The 16,073-nt window shown below is 45.6% G+C and overlaps 2 protein-coding genes across 7 annotated transcripts in view; both read right to left on the bottom strand.

Moving 5' to 3' along the window:
- larp1b (La ribonucleoprotein 1B) overlaps window positions 1–13,737 on the bottom strand; it is a 19,311-nt gene extending 5,574 nt beyond the window's left edge. Inside the window, exons 1-11 of one of the 6 annotated variants that reach the window (XM_017439571.3) lie at window positions 13,002–13,737; window positions 10,421–10,482; window positions 9,927–9,983; window positions 8,802–9,027; window positions 6,437–6,610; window positions 6,129–6,239; window positions 5,753–5,912; window positions 2,859–3,003; window positions 2,356–2,533; window positions 2,084–2,271; window positions 417–776 (exon numbers count right to left, since the gene is read on the bottom strand). In XM_017439571.3, the coding sequence (XP_017295060.1) occupies window positions 417–776; window positions 2,084–2,271; window positions 2,356–2,533; window positions 2,859–3,003; window positions 5,753–5,912; window positions 6,129–6,239; window positions 6,437–6,610; window positions 8,802–9,027; window positions 9,927–9,983; window positions 10,421–10,482; window positions 13,002–13,314 (1,974 nt within the window). In that variant the 5' untranslated portion in view covers window positions 13,315–13,737. The remainder of the gene's footprint in view (window positions 1–416; window positions 777–2,083; window positions 2,272–2,355; window positions 2,534–2,858; window positions 3,004–5,752; window positions 5,913–6,128; window positions 6,240–6,436; window positions 6,611–8,801; window positions 9,028–9,926; window positions 9,984–10,420; window positions 10,483–13,001) is intronic. The other 5 variants (XM_017439570.3, XM_017439573.3, XM_017439572.3 and 2 more) reach the window with 5 other exon arrangements.
- Window positions 13,738–14,987: 1,250 nt separating this feature from the next.
- The window catches only part of ahsa1a (AHA1, activator of heat shock protein ATPase homolog 1a), a 9,193-nt gene continuing 8,107 nt past the window's right edge, over window positions 14,988–16,073 (bottom strand). The window contains exon 9 of the mRNA XM_017439562.3: window positions 14,988–15,960. Within this exon, the coding sequence (XP_017295051.1) occupies window positions 15,788–15,960 (173 nt within the window). The 3' untranslated portion in view covers window positions 14,988–15,787. The remainder of the gene's footprint in view (window positions 15,961–16,073) is intronic.

Raw genomic sequence — 16,073 nt, 5'->3', positions numbered from 1 at the left:
CGTGCAGGAGCAGCGACCGAAGCCAAAATGGCCGCTAATGCTTCACATTTGCCCACAAAGATTTCAGCAAACCAGTTTCCTCCCCAGCTGCAGCTGTTTTGCACGTCCTGCAGTGTAATCATGGAACATAAACGCATCGACAAACACTTTGTGTTTGCAAAACATGTGAGGAGAGCTGCAGACCAGGGACGATCCAGAAATGCTCATGAATGTCAGTTTAGAAGCTATCAAAGTTCTCAAATAAAGCACCTTTTGAGAATGTCAATGTTTGTTGGGAATTATCTTACAAAACTAGGAAGGATTTTTGGTTTAGATATTAAACGTTATGGTTTTTATTGATTTTAGTAAAAAAAAAAAAAAAAAAACTTTTAGGAAAATGCTCTGTGAAATCCTGGAGGGACTGGATATCGGCTCACCTTGCTGAACTCCACCTGCTCCTCGCCCTTCCACAGGTCCTGCTCGTAGTAGTACAGCCCGTCGTTGATGGCTTTGGCCAACTCGGTCGTGATCTTGGCCCTGGACTCGTGGCTTCCTGTGCGGTCGCCGCCGGGATGCTTCCGGAGGTACGGAGGCGTCTGCGTGACAATCAGGATCTTGTTGACGTCCTGGTCGTCCAGCTCGTAGTCCGAGTCGTCCTCGTCCGACCAGTCCGTGAACTTGTTCTTCCTGGGCGCCAGTTGCTCCATCTCCTCGTCGAACATGAAGTCCAGCTCCTCCTGGTCCGGTTCTGCCGGCGGAGGAGCCCGGTGGCTCGGCAGAGGCGACTTGCTTTCCCCCTGATGAACGCGGGGAACAAAACGCTGTCAAATAACTGGTTACATATCTGAGCCCTGCTTTCTCACACGTCTAAAGAACAAGAAACGATGCAAAGAAATTAATAAAATATATAAAATAAATGTGTGACAGGAAGGAGGGTTTAACTGATGTGAGATGACAGGTATTGTAAGCTTTGTCACTCGAGTTTAAATCATTTAAATATTAAATAAATGGACCTTAATCCATTTTTAGCAACGTTTAATGCTGTGGTTGACCGTCTGGAGAGCCCACACTGTGTTAACTTTCTTGCTGCAGTTTAATTTCTAATATTTAATGAGTTATATTGTTGTTTTTTTGAATTAACAGTTCTTTTGGAGGTCCTGAAACACCCCCGGCTGCATCAGATCAGTGTCAGCTGGAGGATTTGGCTTTTCTGGTTTGATTTTCCAGCTTTTTGAACATCTAGTTTTGACAATGTACCAAAGATTTGTATTTAATTAGTTTATTTCTTGCGTCACAACAGCCACTGTGCAAGTTTCCCTCCAGTTCTGACCTTCGTCTGTTGGTTAAAGTTAAAGTTAGTTACTCTTTTTATGATCTCAGGACTAAAATCGACGATTTTGCTGAATCTTCTGCAGCTGGAGTTTACAAACGAACTGCTGAAGAACCTGAAACGAGTACCGTTATCTTCAGCAGCTTTTATTGTTTTCACGTCACGAGGACCTTTATACTAAACTGATAATCAGAGATCTGGCGAGGTCGACGATTAGCAGAAAACAGAACCGAAACTTTAATTTGTCTCGCAGATATTGAAGCAAATCGAAGGTTTTTATTCAGAAACGTTTGCTGATTATTTAATGCAAATACAAGACGTCAAAGTTGGAAATTCATTTCACGGTTAACTCTAATTATTGAGTTTAATTTTCCATCATTTGATCATTTTAGTTGGTGGAGTTTTGTTAAAATACGTCAAACGAGGCCACGAGTCTGTGGTGTTAACGGCGCTCAGGTACTACCAGAGTCCTGGTAGTGGCGGCCATCTTGAATCAGGTTAAGGGAAACTGGACGGTTGTGAAGTAATCCGTCTCAGACAGTCAACACATTGGGATGGGTCGAGGACTTTTGGGAAATCTAAGAAGCTGAGGAGGTTAAAGGTCAAATGAAAGCAGCATTCCTTTCATGTCAGATGGGAGGATCATTTATTTACCTGAATGATGCTAAAGCTTTAAGATTAACTCAGGTGATCATAAACTCCTGTTTCTTTGGATTTTCTTGTTTTAACGTTCAAATGTCTTTGAATGTTGTTGTGGAGAACATCCAGACCGACCTTTGGTTTCCCGGAGGCCTGTCGGTGGCGTTTCTCCACCTGGATCCACGCCTCGGGGTCAGGTTTGGGGGCCGGGGGGTCTTCGGGGTCGTCTGTCGCCGGGGGGGACTCCTGGCCGGAGGAGCCGAGTTTAACCGAATCTCCAGGCTGGGCTGAGTCGGGAGGAGGCTCCGTCACGGGCAACGAAGCTTCGAAAAACAAAAACAAACAAATCGAACGGTCAGGTCTTCATTTTCCAGGCTTACGTAACGTCGGCCGAGTCGAATGCTGACCCGTGTTCGAGGAGACGAGGTTCTGCCGCGGAACGAACTCGGGACAGTTGATGAGCTGCGAGAAGTCCGTGCGGGGGGAACCCACGACGGGCGGGGCGGGGATGGGCCAGCGCTCGGGCTCAGTCTTACAGCGAATCTTATCGTCCACCAGCTCCACTTCCGTGCTGCTTTTCAGAGCCTGCAGAGGCGAGGAGACAAGAAAACGAGCCGGGTCCAGATCCCAGAGGGCGGGAGGATTAAAACTGTGCGTGAGCAGCCGAAAGCTAGCTGAAGGCTAACTAAAAATCAGCAAAAACGCCAACAGAAAAGGACAAAATGTCAGCGGAAAGCAGCAAAAAGCTAGCTCAATTCGGCAGGTTAGCTTTTAGTTGAATTAGCATTAGCATTATTAGCAGACGTATGAAGTAGATTTAAAGGATTCAAAGAGATCTTAAAGTGTTTTTTGGTTAATAAAGTTAAAAAATACTTTAAAAACGCCACAGCTCACAGCGCAGGGAGATTACCTCCATGATGAGGCTGATGTCGGTCGTTAGAGCCTGGACTCTGTGGAACATGGCGATGAGGGAGACGGGGAGGAAGCCCTGAGCGTCCATTTTCCTCCTCAGGAAAAAGTCCCGCTCCAGGTTGTGGATGCTGAAGTAGTATTCGCTGCGGGGGGAGAAAAGGGAGCGGTCCTCGTTTAATGAAAGAGGCGAGAACAGAATCTTCTCTGAGAGATTGAGAGGAAGTTGAGACAACAGCTTTACTTCGGGTCCTCCAGGGGGACCCCGAGGCATTCCCGGGCCAGCCCCGGGGCTCCTCCAGGAAGGACCTGAAGCTTCCTCTTTACGACTGACTGGACGCTCCTCATCTCTCCTCTTTCCTCACTTGTGAACAGGACGCAGAAGTCCTTCAACTCCTTTACCTGAGGCAAAACATCTCCCCTGACCCAGACGGAGGAACCAAGCTCTCGGTTTTGGGGTTTCTGATCCTCATCCCAGCTGCTGGAGATCACAGCTCAATGAAGCTAAGAGGACCACATCTTCTGCAAAGAGCGGTCAAGATCCTCCTGTCACCAAAACTAAACCTGACAACGACTTCAGGATCAGGAGACCATGAGATCTTAACTTTAGCCCTGAGAAGCTTCCTGTGGACCCACCACCTGCAGGATGGTCAACAGCAGGTTTGGCCACAGTCTGAGGCGAAGGCCTTGGTGGTCCAATCCTGGCTTTAAGGACACGGGAGACCACTTCATTGGTGGGAAAAGAGCCTGAGCTTGTGTGAAAGGTTGAAAGATACAGTTGGGCTCACCTAAACCACCCCTGAACCCAACCTCCTGGAGAGGGGCTCGACTCGATTCCACTCGTGGACCAAACAGAATTATCCCCAGCAGATAAGAGGGTGGTCTCCATGCACCTTCAGGTCCTACAGGGTCCTACGGGGTCCTAAAGGGGTCCTACACTGGTCCTACAGGGGTCTTACGGGGTCCTACAGGGTCCTACGGGGGTCCTACAGGGGTCCTTCAGGGGTCCTATGGGGTCCTAAAGGGGTCCTACACTGGTCCTACAGGGGTCTTACGGGGTCCTACAGGGTCCTACGGGGGTCCTACAGGGGTCCTACGGGGGTCCTACAGGGTCCTACGGGGTCCTAAAGGGGTCCTACACTGGTCCTACAGGGGTCTTACGGGGTCCTACAGGGTCCTACGGGGGTCCTTCAGGGGTCCTACGGGGGTCCTACACTGGTCCTACAGGGGTCTTACGGGGTCCTACAGGGTCCTACGGGGGTCCTACAGGGGTTCTACAGGGCTTGGTTAGTTTGTGAGACTCCAGAAGAAGCTGCAGAGGCAAAAACTTGGGTGTGGAAGGAAAATGGAAAGTTGGTCAAAGTGATTTTGGTGAACAATTGGGTGCCTCAGGTCACCTTTTAGGTTGGAACCAGGGGACGCTGACTCTTTGGTGGAAGGAATACTTCGACATTCCTCTTGACCCAACTTATTGTGAAAGAAGAGTCCGAGCGGCCCCGAGGATGTTCTGGCTGACACCCCTTTGGGTTTCCTTTTTTTTTTTTTTAAAGTGTGAGGACAACAATATCTGAGTGTGAAAATAAAAAACTCTGCTCTTAGGTAGGGTTCCATCACTATCCTCAAAAAATGAGAAATATTCGTATCAGACTATTTTCTGCTGCCTGGAAGGACCCTGATTCTTGCCTGTCAGACCACTTTAGATCACTGTGACACAAATACTCTCAAACCCTTTTCTGCTTCAAGCTCAGCCTGGAGGCAGTTTGTAGTTTTAGTTTCGAGTTGAGTAACATCAACTGAGCGAGCACCCTGAATAAAACCTTTCTGCTTCTTTCTCTCCTCTGCCTTACATTTCCTTTCTCAGGCCTGCGTATAATTCATGGTCTGTCCCCCTGAACGGCACTCAGGTTATTTTTAGTCCTCCGCCTCGCTCCGGACTGGCAGGAGTCTCATCTTTAATGAGGCCAGAGCTGCCAGGCAGACGTAGGGAGCACGCTGCCCCCTGCAGGTCGAACCACGCGCCGTTTTCTGTTATAATTATTCATAAATCAACAGGATGAGCTCAATCTGAAGATTAGTGCCACGACTTTTTGGTTCTTGTAACTTCTATGGTTTAAAAAGTTGATTTACAAAAGTTTCACCACTGAAATATATCAGGATCTCTTCTAATTCCCTTAAAGCATTGTTCTCTTTTAAACCTGCTTCAGCAGATTTGCTTTATTTTTAATTCCTTATGCTACTTTTAGCTACCAAGTTCTGCTTTCGACTCAGTTCAAACGTTAGCGTTCACATTTTAGTCAGATTTTGGCTCTGGAAAGTAAAATAGGGCGCCACCCTATGAAGGACGCTTGTATTTGGATCTTGTTCTCGTATTTGATCCGTATCTCATGACCAAAGGCGAGGGCTGGAACGCAGGCGGACGGGTAAACGTCCTCCTTTACCACGAAAGACCGGAGCAACACCCTCATTAGTACAAATGAAAGCCCCAATCCAAGAACCACTTGCGAACAAGACGCTGCTTGAGGCGACGACCCCTCCCCGAACCCAAAGGGAGAATTCCACCATTTTTCCGATAAAGAACCAAAGCCTCAGACTTCCAGGAGCCAACTCTCATCCAGACGGCTCCGAACTCGGCGGAGAAGCTGGCGAGATCCCCGTTATTTCACAGATAAACCCATTAATCATTAATACTGAGCTATGACATCATCACACACACCGTTTTCGTTGCCAAAAATATTTAGTCTACTGTCATTTTAGGACAACACGAGCAGCCAGTCATGACTAAAAATACAAACTTTGCTTCAATATTGTGTCAAATTGTCACTTCCTGTTGTTTTATTCAGTTCTGTGCAGCCGAACAGATTGTTTAAAAGGAGAAAAATGACAATGAATACATACATTTGCCTTTTGATGTACTCCTTGAGCAGCTTCTCGTCCACCGTGTACATCTGAACCTTGCTTCCGTCGTCGTAGTAGTAAACCATGTTGGTGCCGAACGCCGGGGGCACCTGAGCCGATCCATCGGACGACCGGGAGTCTCGGAAGTACTCGAACCGACCTGGAGGAGGAGGACAGATGGAGAGGAATGACAATAAATGGAGAGACGCTGGCCCGTTCAGCGGGATCAGAGTCAGAGACGTCCTCATGGAGCCAGACTGAAGTCCAAAACCCTCAGAGAAGTTTCTGACTTCATGATTTATGTGTAACTGGAGCTGTAACGTAATCCATGAAGGAGTTTTTTGAAGCAGATCCAGATTATAAAAAAAGGACGTACCTCGTCCGCGACTTCTCCCACGCCCGCGACCTTTTCCTCGCCCTCGTATCCCTCCGTCGCTGCGGACGCCGGCAGAATCGTCGCCGTTGTCTCGCGGTTCTCCTCTCCACCCTGTCAACGAGGAACGACACTGAAGTTCTCCAACGACTGACAAAACTTCATATCTGTCCCTTTGAGTTTGTCCGATATTCGATTCATGCATCAAAAACCAACATTCAGAGATTAAGAGTCGGAAGCCGTGCTTTTATTTTGACATGCACTAAGAAGTAAAGGAGGAGACAGAAGCAGGAAACAAGCGGGCCACTTACTCCAGTTGCTATCATGCGGCCTGTTATTATGGAGCGTTTGATTGGGCGACGTGGCGTCGGGCGAGCTGCTGATGGGGTCTGCGTCTGAGCGAGCCGGACACCCGCTAGACGTCTTGAGCGCATCATCCCGGGACGCCTCCTCCAGCGGCAGAGAAACCCACTTTCTTTTGTTACCTAGCCGTACCAGAAACACAGCTTGAAGGATTTTGGTCCTAAAAAAGGATTTCAAAACTTAAAAACTCAAAGAGTTTCGGCGGGCAATGTCTTCAATAAAAGACACTTCTTACAGGAACATTTCTTAGGTTGAACCATTAAAGTCTGGGATTTAAAGTTTTTTACATCATTAACATAATGTGGTGGAGGGGTTTGATCACCCACAGGACCTTGTGGGTTGTGTTAAGGTCTACCTCAGCAAACTGGCATCATGAGGTCTTTCTTTTTCAGAGGCGTTGGGCGGATGTGGAGCCCCCAGCAGAGCACTTTGGTGTTGGAGGTTTACTCTGTGAATAAAAGGTTTGAGCACCCTTCATTGGAGTCTCTGGACGGTGTCTTGGAAGGGGAGCCATTAAGGGTTTCCATCGTTCTCCTGGGGGGCTTCGATGCTCATGTTGGCCCACAGTGGATGGTGTGTGATCGGGAGGATCGGCCTCCCTGATCTGAACCCAAGAAGTATTTTGTTACCGGACTTCTGTGCCAGGCATGGGCTGTCCATAACCAACAGAGTTCAATAATAGGGTGGGCCATAAATGTATTAGGTGGGCCAAAGAACGATGATCGATTTTGTTATCAAATCATCGAACCTGCAGCCCTACGTCTTGGACAATCGGTGCATAGAGAGGGGCAGAGCTGTGAACTGATCATCACCTGGTGAGGAGCTGAAACCAGCGATGGCAGAGGCTGCCAAACAGATCTGGTAAACCCAAACCAGTCGTGAGGGGTACCAGGGAATGTCTTATGTCCATGACGTCCTAAACTCACATCTCCAAGAGACATTTTTGCAAAAGGAGGCAGGGGACATGGAATCTGAACGAGCCAATTCAGAAGCTGTGGCTAAAAGGGCCGTTGTGTCTTTCACAGCAGTAACTGGCAGACTCATGGGTGGACACCAGCTGGGACAAAGACAGTCAGGCTGAAGAGGGAGGCTTTTAGGGCTGAACCGTCCCAGAAGGACTCCTGAAGCCACAGATGGGTTCGGGATTGTCCAGAAGGACTGAACCTCAGTGGTTGTGAGGAATTCAGGACGGCGATGGAGATGGACTTTCCACTGGTCTCCAGGAGGTTCTAGCAGACCAAGTTGAAAAGGGTTAGGGCAGGGGTGGCCAATCCTGGTCCTCAGGGCCACCATCCTGCAGGTTTTACTTGTTCCTCTGCTCCAACACACCTGATTTAAATCAATGGGTGATTAACAGGCTTCTGCAGAACAAGAAGAGGTGATTTAACCACTGAATCAGGTGTGTTGGAGCAGAGGAACAGGTAAAACATGCAGGATGGTGGTCCTGAGAACCAGGATTGGAGACCCCTGGGTTAGGGTTAAAGGTTATTTGGTGCTTGGTTTGGGTGGGAATTAAACTAGGAATACTGAATCACTTTGAGGATCTCTTTAGTCCAGGACTTAAGCTTCTAATGAGGAGGCGAAATCTGAGGATTCGGACTTTGAATCCTGAAATGGTCATTCCAGCACATGAGTAGGAATAGTTAATGCAACTTTCATCTCACCTGGTAGCAACATCCTGCTAACTCTACCACGAAGCGCGACAACGTACCAGATCATTCGCCAATCACCGGGATGCTTTTCAAGACACAATACCCCAAAAACAAAAACTCTGAAGCCACCCCATGTCCGTGAAAAACAACAGAACCCCCAACATCCTGGCAGATAGAGCATTCAGAGAAATGTTGCACTCATTTTTAAACAAATACTTACTTAAATAAAAAACACTGACATTATGAGGTTGCTACCATTTGTCCTCGTTAAGGTGAACGCTCAGAAATATGTTAAAATGGCAACAAGTTGTTGTGGTTTTAAATAAAGCTGTTTGAATAAAAGCAGGAATGGCTCGAGCTTGGTGATTTTCTGTGTGCTTTTATGCAGGTTGGGGGTAAATTTTTAACGCAGAATCAAATGATTTTTAGTAATTTTCAAACATTTTTTTGCTTGAAATGCTCGTCCATAATTTCAATGATCAAATATATAAAACAAAAACATGCAATTCAAAATCCAAACGAAGCAGAATCACAGGTTGGTGGCGTCGTAGATTTGAACCCGGAGAAATAAAATAAAAACACACCTTCAGCCGCGTTAATCAGACGAACAGAAATAAAACTTGAAACATGCATCAGTGAAGAAAAAGGAAGACATCCTCACCCTCACCTCCTCTTTTCTTCAAACTGGCGCTCTTGGCATCCTGCCCCCCTTTGGACTCGTCCTCCTTGGTCAGCGCCCCCAGCGGGTCCGGCTGAGCCTCCTGGTTCTCTTTGCTCTCGCCGCCATCATGGCTGCTCTCAGACTTCCTGTCCGGTCGCTCCCGCCTCTTGTTCCTGTCTCTGCGCGAAGAAGGCCTCTTTCCGTTGTTGCTCAGGTTCTGCTGCTGCTAAAAAAACGAAGCAAGACGGGCCTTCACTGGCACAGAATTTAATGTGGAGGTGTTTTAGGACATAGACACTCTCGTGGCGCCATCCTTTGGCCCCGCCCACATGAAGGTCATGGCAGCAACCATCAGCCCAACAATAAGACAGGATGTACGACCCCCAGTGTAGAAGACAAATATCGCTGTTGAGCGCACTTTATGGACGCTTTGTCGAGGCGTGCGTCCAATGCTCACCTGTCCACACACCTGGCAGGACGTAGGGCGGGCCTAGATGTTCAGTTGACCCCGCCCTCGAACAGCAACGAATGCACGTGCAGAACAGCTCAAGCCCGATTTTTTAAAATAAAAGTCAGGACGTGGCGTGAAATGTAAATTAATTTGTTCACAATAGAACGGCGTTCAAACTAAGAAACGAGATGTTCCACCATTTATTCAACCGTTTCTCACACCGGTGAACTTCTGCCCATCTTTACTCCTAAAATGCTCTTTTTATCCCCAGTCATCCAACTAATTAACCTAATTAATTACTAAATGCTCCTACGGCTAATACTAAATTAACTCATTTTTCCCCAAAGATTGCTACAATTTCCTAATATTAACATCTGATACGTTTGCCTGACTAAAATATGAGTTTATGAATTTCATAGATCATTTAATTCTGTTTTTATTTACATTTTACACAAATTAATCCAAATTAAGGTTGTCCAACTCTCTAAGAGCTTGTAGACAGAATAAAAACAAAGTCACTGATTTGGAAAACTTTAGTTTTAAGCAAAGTTTATCCAAACTTTTGAGAAGAAACCAGCTCTGGGATCAAATTAAACCCTCCAGCTCCTCTACGTCCAGTTGCTGAAAGTTGGAAACGACCAACGAGAACCCGATCATCCAACCGTGAGCCGTACCTCTTTGGCCAGTTCTCCAGGAGTGGGCCAGTTTGTGATGTCACTGAAGTCACCGGACTGTAAGAAAACCAGAGCATAAAACGACTTTAATGACTCGAACGTGTCAGCTAACAGGTTAGTTCAACACTTATACAATTACCACTAATAATTTCTGACTACAATGTAAATTTGAACATTTATTTGAGACATTAAACAAATGTTTAATGGTGTGTTTAACAGCATTTGGACTTTTATTGCCTTAAACCAGCGGCTCTTGGAGTTTGTCGTGAAACAAAGTGAGGCGTCTCAGAAACTAAATAACATTTAAAGATTATTGGAATAACCACAGCTGTAAAACAAGATGCTTTAATAGCTGTTAATTCTGCTGTTTTATTCTTGTTTTTGGTGATGTTTGTACACTTTAACCAGGACTAAATGTGTCTGAAAGTCTCCAACGCTGTTAATTTGTGGGTCAGAACCTGAAAGGTGTGGGAATAGACTAAAGGAACGTTTACCTTGCTGGATTTTCTCAACCTCGGCTTGCTGGCCCGGACGACTTTCAGAGCGTTTTGTTGATCTGTGGACACAGAAGCGATCAGTGGAATTATCGAACCGAACAACCGACGGATGCAGAAAAATCTGAATTTAGTTAAAACTCTGAGCGGGTTTTCCTCCGTCCAGCAGTGTCGGGAATTTCTGGGAATTAAACTGTTTTGTTTGCAGGAGGCAGCGTGGCTGGGAGTGGTCCGCCGCTGCCCGGCCGTCCCTATCGCTCAGCAGAGGACGGCTGGACTGATAAGACACGCCGGGCCGAGGCCTCCTCACCGACACCCAGGGCGCCGGGTGTTCAGCAGCTCTGTAAACTGACGCCTGAGCACGACTTCAAATTTAGCTCCCCACCCCCGCCACGCTGTGCCGTGACACACATTCACGGCTCACATTTAGCCGAGGAGAACGCCAGCCTTTCAGTCCTGATCATCTGTGAGCGCGTTCGCTCCTACGGCCGTCCGTTCAATCATTACAGATATTAGATAAACCTCAACAGCTGCTTAGATAAGATGAAACACTTTATTTAGGATTTTGTACTTCCTGCGCCCACTCTTCTCGTCAAATTACATAACGACGTTTATTACCAGGGATTCAAGATGGCTGCCACGGCTAATCAGCCTTTGACAACACAAACATGGTTATGTAGCCATGTTTTGTTTTTGAATCTGTCAAAGTTTCTTATCATTACGTCAAATATAAACAACCGAAACGCAACTTTTTGAAAACAATGACGTTATCGCTGCACCTCCAATCTGACCTACGACCCAAGGGCGTCCTTTTCCTGCTGCGTTTAGTCCACACCCAGCGTTAGAGCGCCACACGCAGGCCTGGCATAGTTACTGTAACAGTTTGGGCCGTTTCAAGGAACTATGCTGCGTCAACGAGGACATTTTTTATAGAAAAAACAAACAAAAAGACTGTGTCTGAGTGTCTCTCAGAGCTTAAATTAAGAAAGGCTCACAGAGACACGTCCCAGATCGAAGGCGTCCCCCTAACGACGCAGACTGTCCCCCCGTAAAGGTCATGGACTGACCTGATGACGTATCGCCAAAGACGAAAGTGAATCAAAAGACAGGAGCACCAAAGACTTTGACGTGTTCTTTGAGCGTCGCCAACTCGTTAAATACGAGTCATATTTTCACGCGCATTTAACGTGTGAACGACACGTACTTTACGGGTTGTTTGACTCGAAACTTTCGCCCGTTTACGTCCCGTTCAAGTCGGCTCTCGTGGCGAAAACTGCGCCATTTTGTTCTCGTAGCTTCCTCCGGCGCTCCTCGACGCGAGGCCGAACTGTTCCTCGCAGCTCCAAACGTTGCGTGATTGGTCAGAAGCTGTTGTGGGCGTGGTTACCAGCTTTAGATCTACAAATGCCAAACAGCGTGTTCCTGAGCTACCTTTAAATTAAGTCTACTAACAGGTATGGCTTCAGACAATTTCCTTTGAAAACGACAGCCTGTTTCTGCCGGGAAATCCCGTTGTATAACGTTTATTGTCACCGTGAAGCTTTAAAACACACGACTGTAATTCAAGACGACATCATTAAGGACCTTAAATAAAACTAGGAAAATAAATCGCCAAATTTCAAACGAAACGACGTGTTATTTTACTGAACAGAATAAGTCTGTGGCTTTGTTTACGCAGAGTGCGTACCCGCATTACAGAACAGCACAAAGGCTTATCTGGGGAAAACTACCGACGCAAACCTGTTCAAACTTCACCATGTGGTACAGTCCAGTTTATTATTTACTTTTAAACTTAATGTTATAGTTTGCAAATTGCACCTTTAAGTGGGACGAGGCGTACAAAAAAAAAAGATGTCCGCCGCCTCCTGACGTGTGCTCACTGGAGCGAACCCGAACAAAAACAAACACTGGCTCCTCATTCCTGGTCCGGGTCTGTGGTTTTAGCAGTGACAGGAAGGAGCTGAGGGTGGGAGGACCTGCAGGAGCCGAGGCCGTCCGACTCCTGAAACGTGCCTCCACAGCAGGAGCAGCTAGCCTGCCTCCTCCTAGCGAGCTAGCAGCACAAACCCTAATTTAAGCTTTATTCCGACCCCCTTCCTGTGGTTTACCCCCCCCCCCCCCNGACCTTATCCCCGCCCCCCTCCTTTGGGTTTCCCCCCCCCCCCCCATGACAAACACCAGCTCGAGCCCCTGGACGCCATTTTGTCCAAAGAGGGTAAAAAAAGAGGCAGAAGTGGTAAAAAAGCAGCTGAAGCAGCAGCTAAAGAAGTAGCATTTGTCAGAAATCAACACGTGGTGCTCAGGAGCGATCCGAGCTCAGACAGGAGGGAGGGGGGAGCGGGCAGAAATTAGAAAATAAAAACAAGAAACAGACACCTCTCGTCTTGTCTGCTGTGACATTTGTGGGTTTAGTCCACCTCTGAACGGGTCAAAGTTCGGGCTGACAGAACCGGGCTGTAGATATGACGGTTCTGATCCCCGCTGCTGCTGGTTGGGAGGAGGAGGAGGGAGGGGGGCGCATTTTTTTGCGCCATATTGTTCGGTTTCACCTGCCTAAAAGTGCCTAAATGAGCCGCCTTACCTGTGTCCTGGGAGCTGGGGATGATTTTGTTAGCCGGCACCTTGCCTGTGGTCCTCTTCGTCCAGGGGTTGACCTTCGGCGGAGGAGCTTCGACAACTTTCTTCTTCACGACCTGAACAGCCGAGTCAGTGTTGCTGCCTCCCTCTTCTTCTCGCTGATCGTTCTCCTTGTCGTTCTCCCTGCACTCGGGTTCGTGGCCCTCCGGACCCTCCTGCTTCGGGTCCTCCAGCCCCCCGAGCGGGCGGCTCTCCCCGCCGGAGCCAGCGGCTGTCAAGCCCGGGTCGACCGGACCGCACTCGACCTCGGCGGACATCCTGCTAGCTTCCCTAACGAGGGTGTTTAAAATCCAGCGTGAACCCGCGGTCCTGCTGCTCCGCTGCCCGGGATGAAAGCGGTGAATAGCCCAGGCGGTGACAACATTCACTCGAGATAAACAGAATTTTGGGCTGGACCTCGCTAGCCAAGTAGCCCCTGCAGCTAACTGTTAGCTTAGCTGCCCGGGACCACGAAGAAGCCAGCGAGTTAACGTCTTTTTTCTCCGAACTGGCAGCTTATCTCGAGTCAATAGTTAGCCGACCTAAAAGCTAAAAGCCCCAACTCGGTTCTGCCGGAGTTTCGCCGACTTTAACACGAAAACAAAAAGAATTAAAGATTCTAGAGCGACGTCCCGTAAGTTTGTCTCTAATTTCAACTCTACGCTACCTGCAAAGAGCTCTTGCAACTTGCCGTCCTCATGTTGTAAACACTGACGGTGCTGCCCCCAGCGGCCACACACTGGTACTGCAACGCCAGAAATTTAATTATTTTACAAAAATAAGTTTAAAGGCCGGTGGTGTTAAAAACAATAAAAAGGTCAGGTATTTACTTTAGAATACTAAATAACCACTTCACTTTGTTTGTTTTGTATGAATGTTGTTTGCAAACCTTTTTTGTAAGTAAAAAATATTTCTAAATGCTTTTTATGGAAGCCCAGTTCTGTCACTTTCATTAAAAGTCATTAACAAAATAATAACTTACTATCTCATGATTTAACAAAACATTATGAGAGATTAGCTCAATGTTATGACTTAGTATCTCATACCTATGCTATATCATCTCAAATAAATGACTTAATGTCTCATACTTACAACCTAATGTGTATTATAAGAGACTGGCTCAATAGTATCTACGCCATTAAATCTCAAATTGATAGATTAGTCCTTCATAAATGTGACTTAGCATCAAATAACTGACTTATAAGTTCATATTATGAGAAACTGTCTCAAAATTATAACTTACTGTCTCATAACTATGACTTAATATATCATATTTTGAAAGATTATCTCTTATAACTATGACTTATCAGTTTATATTATGAGATAATATGACTTGTATAATATAGAATTGTATACCTGTGAGATTCTAACTCATAATTTTGAGACAGTGTCTCATACAACAAAACATTAAGTCAAAATAATGATAAAGTCTCATCATTAAGACTTAAAGTAAATTATTTGTTATTCAGAACAGTAAAAACTGGTTTCCATACTTAAGTAAAAAACAGGCTGGGATTATATCTAGAATAAAATGCAGTAATTTAATTTATTAAATTAGTGAATTTGGATTGGATTTTAAGTTACTTCTTGTTAGTTTGTTGATCCTTTAGGTTGGAAACTAAAATAATAAAATACAGTAATTTAATTTAATGTTTAAGTATAATTTATTTAAAAAAAAAAGTTTTTACAGCCAACAGAAAAGGAAACAAACATTTCAAACTAAAGGATCATGATGGGTTGTAATTTTACTCTTTTATGATTTATTTCACCCTAAAACACATTATTATATCTTAAAAGGAGATTAACATCATCTAATGTTCAAGTTTATCAATCTAAGACTAAATTCCTCTGATTTTTTGTCGGTTTCTGTAGATTTATAAAATGTTTTATTTCCTGTCTTCCTAATGAGCTCATTCTTTATTTCACACAAAGAAATAATCTGCTTTAATCCATTTTAATTCCTGAAAGTTGCAACCCCCAAAAAAGTAAACCCTGCAGATTTTTTTTTTTTATTTAGAAATTGCAATAAATAATCTGGAAACAAATCATCCAGAAAGTTTCGGAGTAAATTCTCGTAAAAAGACAAACATCTGTGGATAAAATGTGTGAGTTAAACACAAGCAAACACTTCAGGGTAATTCTGTTAATAATTAAAAGAAAAGCAGAAACTTGTCGTGAGGGGATGGAGAATAAATAGAGGCGTTCTTTGAACATTTCACTTAATATTTACATTTTAAAGCCGAGCGAGGCAGAAAGTCGCTCCAGGAGGTGAAAAATCAACAAAACGCTCTTCGATCCAACTCCTCTTCCTCGGTTTAAACGTCACAAATGTCCCATGCAGCTTTAAACGAGTACAAAATAAAGATTTTAATGCAGCTTTTTTTACATGAAACCGTGGCCGACTTTTATTTTGTTCCTGACTGATAAAAGTGGATGCCAATTGGAGGTACAGTACATTCTCTGAAGGTTTCTTTAACACGTTTTCCAGCAGATGTCTCAAAGGCACGCCGCATTTCTGCTCCTTTGAACAACCGAACACTGACGGAGACGAGAAAACAACAACAAAATGACTTAAATATATTTAGAAATTAAAACATTTACACTTACAGGATGACGGATTTCTCTTAATTTGACTCTTTTTTCCTTTAATCAACTTATCTTACATGTGTACAACTCAATGATTTGTGACAAAGAATGAACAGATTTTAAAAAAACAAACAAACAAACAAGAAGCTCTGAAGTGCGGCGCTCTCAGAAGATGGTCGCTCCATAACCAAAGGTCTGTTTGATGGCGTGGAAGTAGTATCTCTTCCAGCCTTCCTTCGTCTGCTCCTCCTCGCTGTCGGGGACGCCTCGACACTCCACCTTCAGCTCCGTCTCGTTGCGCAGGTCCGAGAACGTCAGCGTGATCGTGGCGTAGTGCTCTGAAACGACAGGAAGTGTCAAACACGCAGCAGGAAGTGTTAAACATGTGACAGGAAGTGTTAAACTCGCCGACAGGAAGTGTTAAACATGTGACAGGAAGTGTTAAACACGC

Source organism: Kryptolebias marmoratus, linkage group LG10, assembly GCF_001649575.2.
Source record: "Kryptolebias marmoratus isolate JLee-2015 linkage group LG10, ASM164957v2, whole genome shotgun sequence".
NCBI lineage: Eukaryota > Metazoa > Chordata > Actinopteri > Cyprinodontiformes > Rivulidae > Kryptolebias > Kryptolebias marmoratus.
Note: the sequence above shows the minus strand (reverse complement) of the source record. Positions and strands in the feature narration are given on the sequence as shown.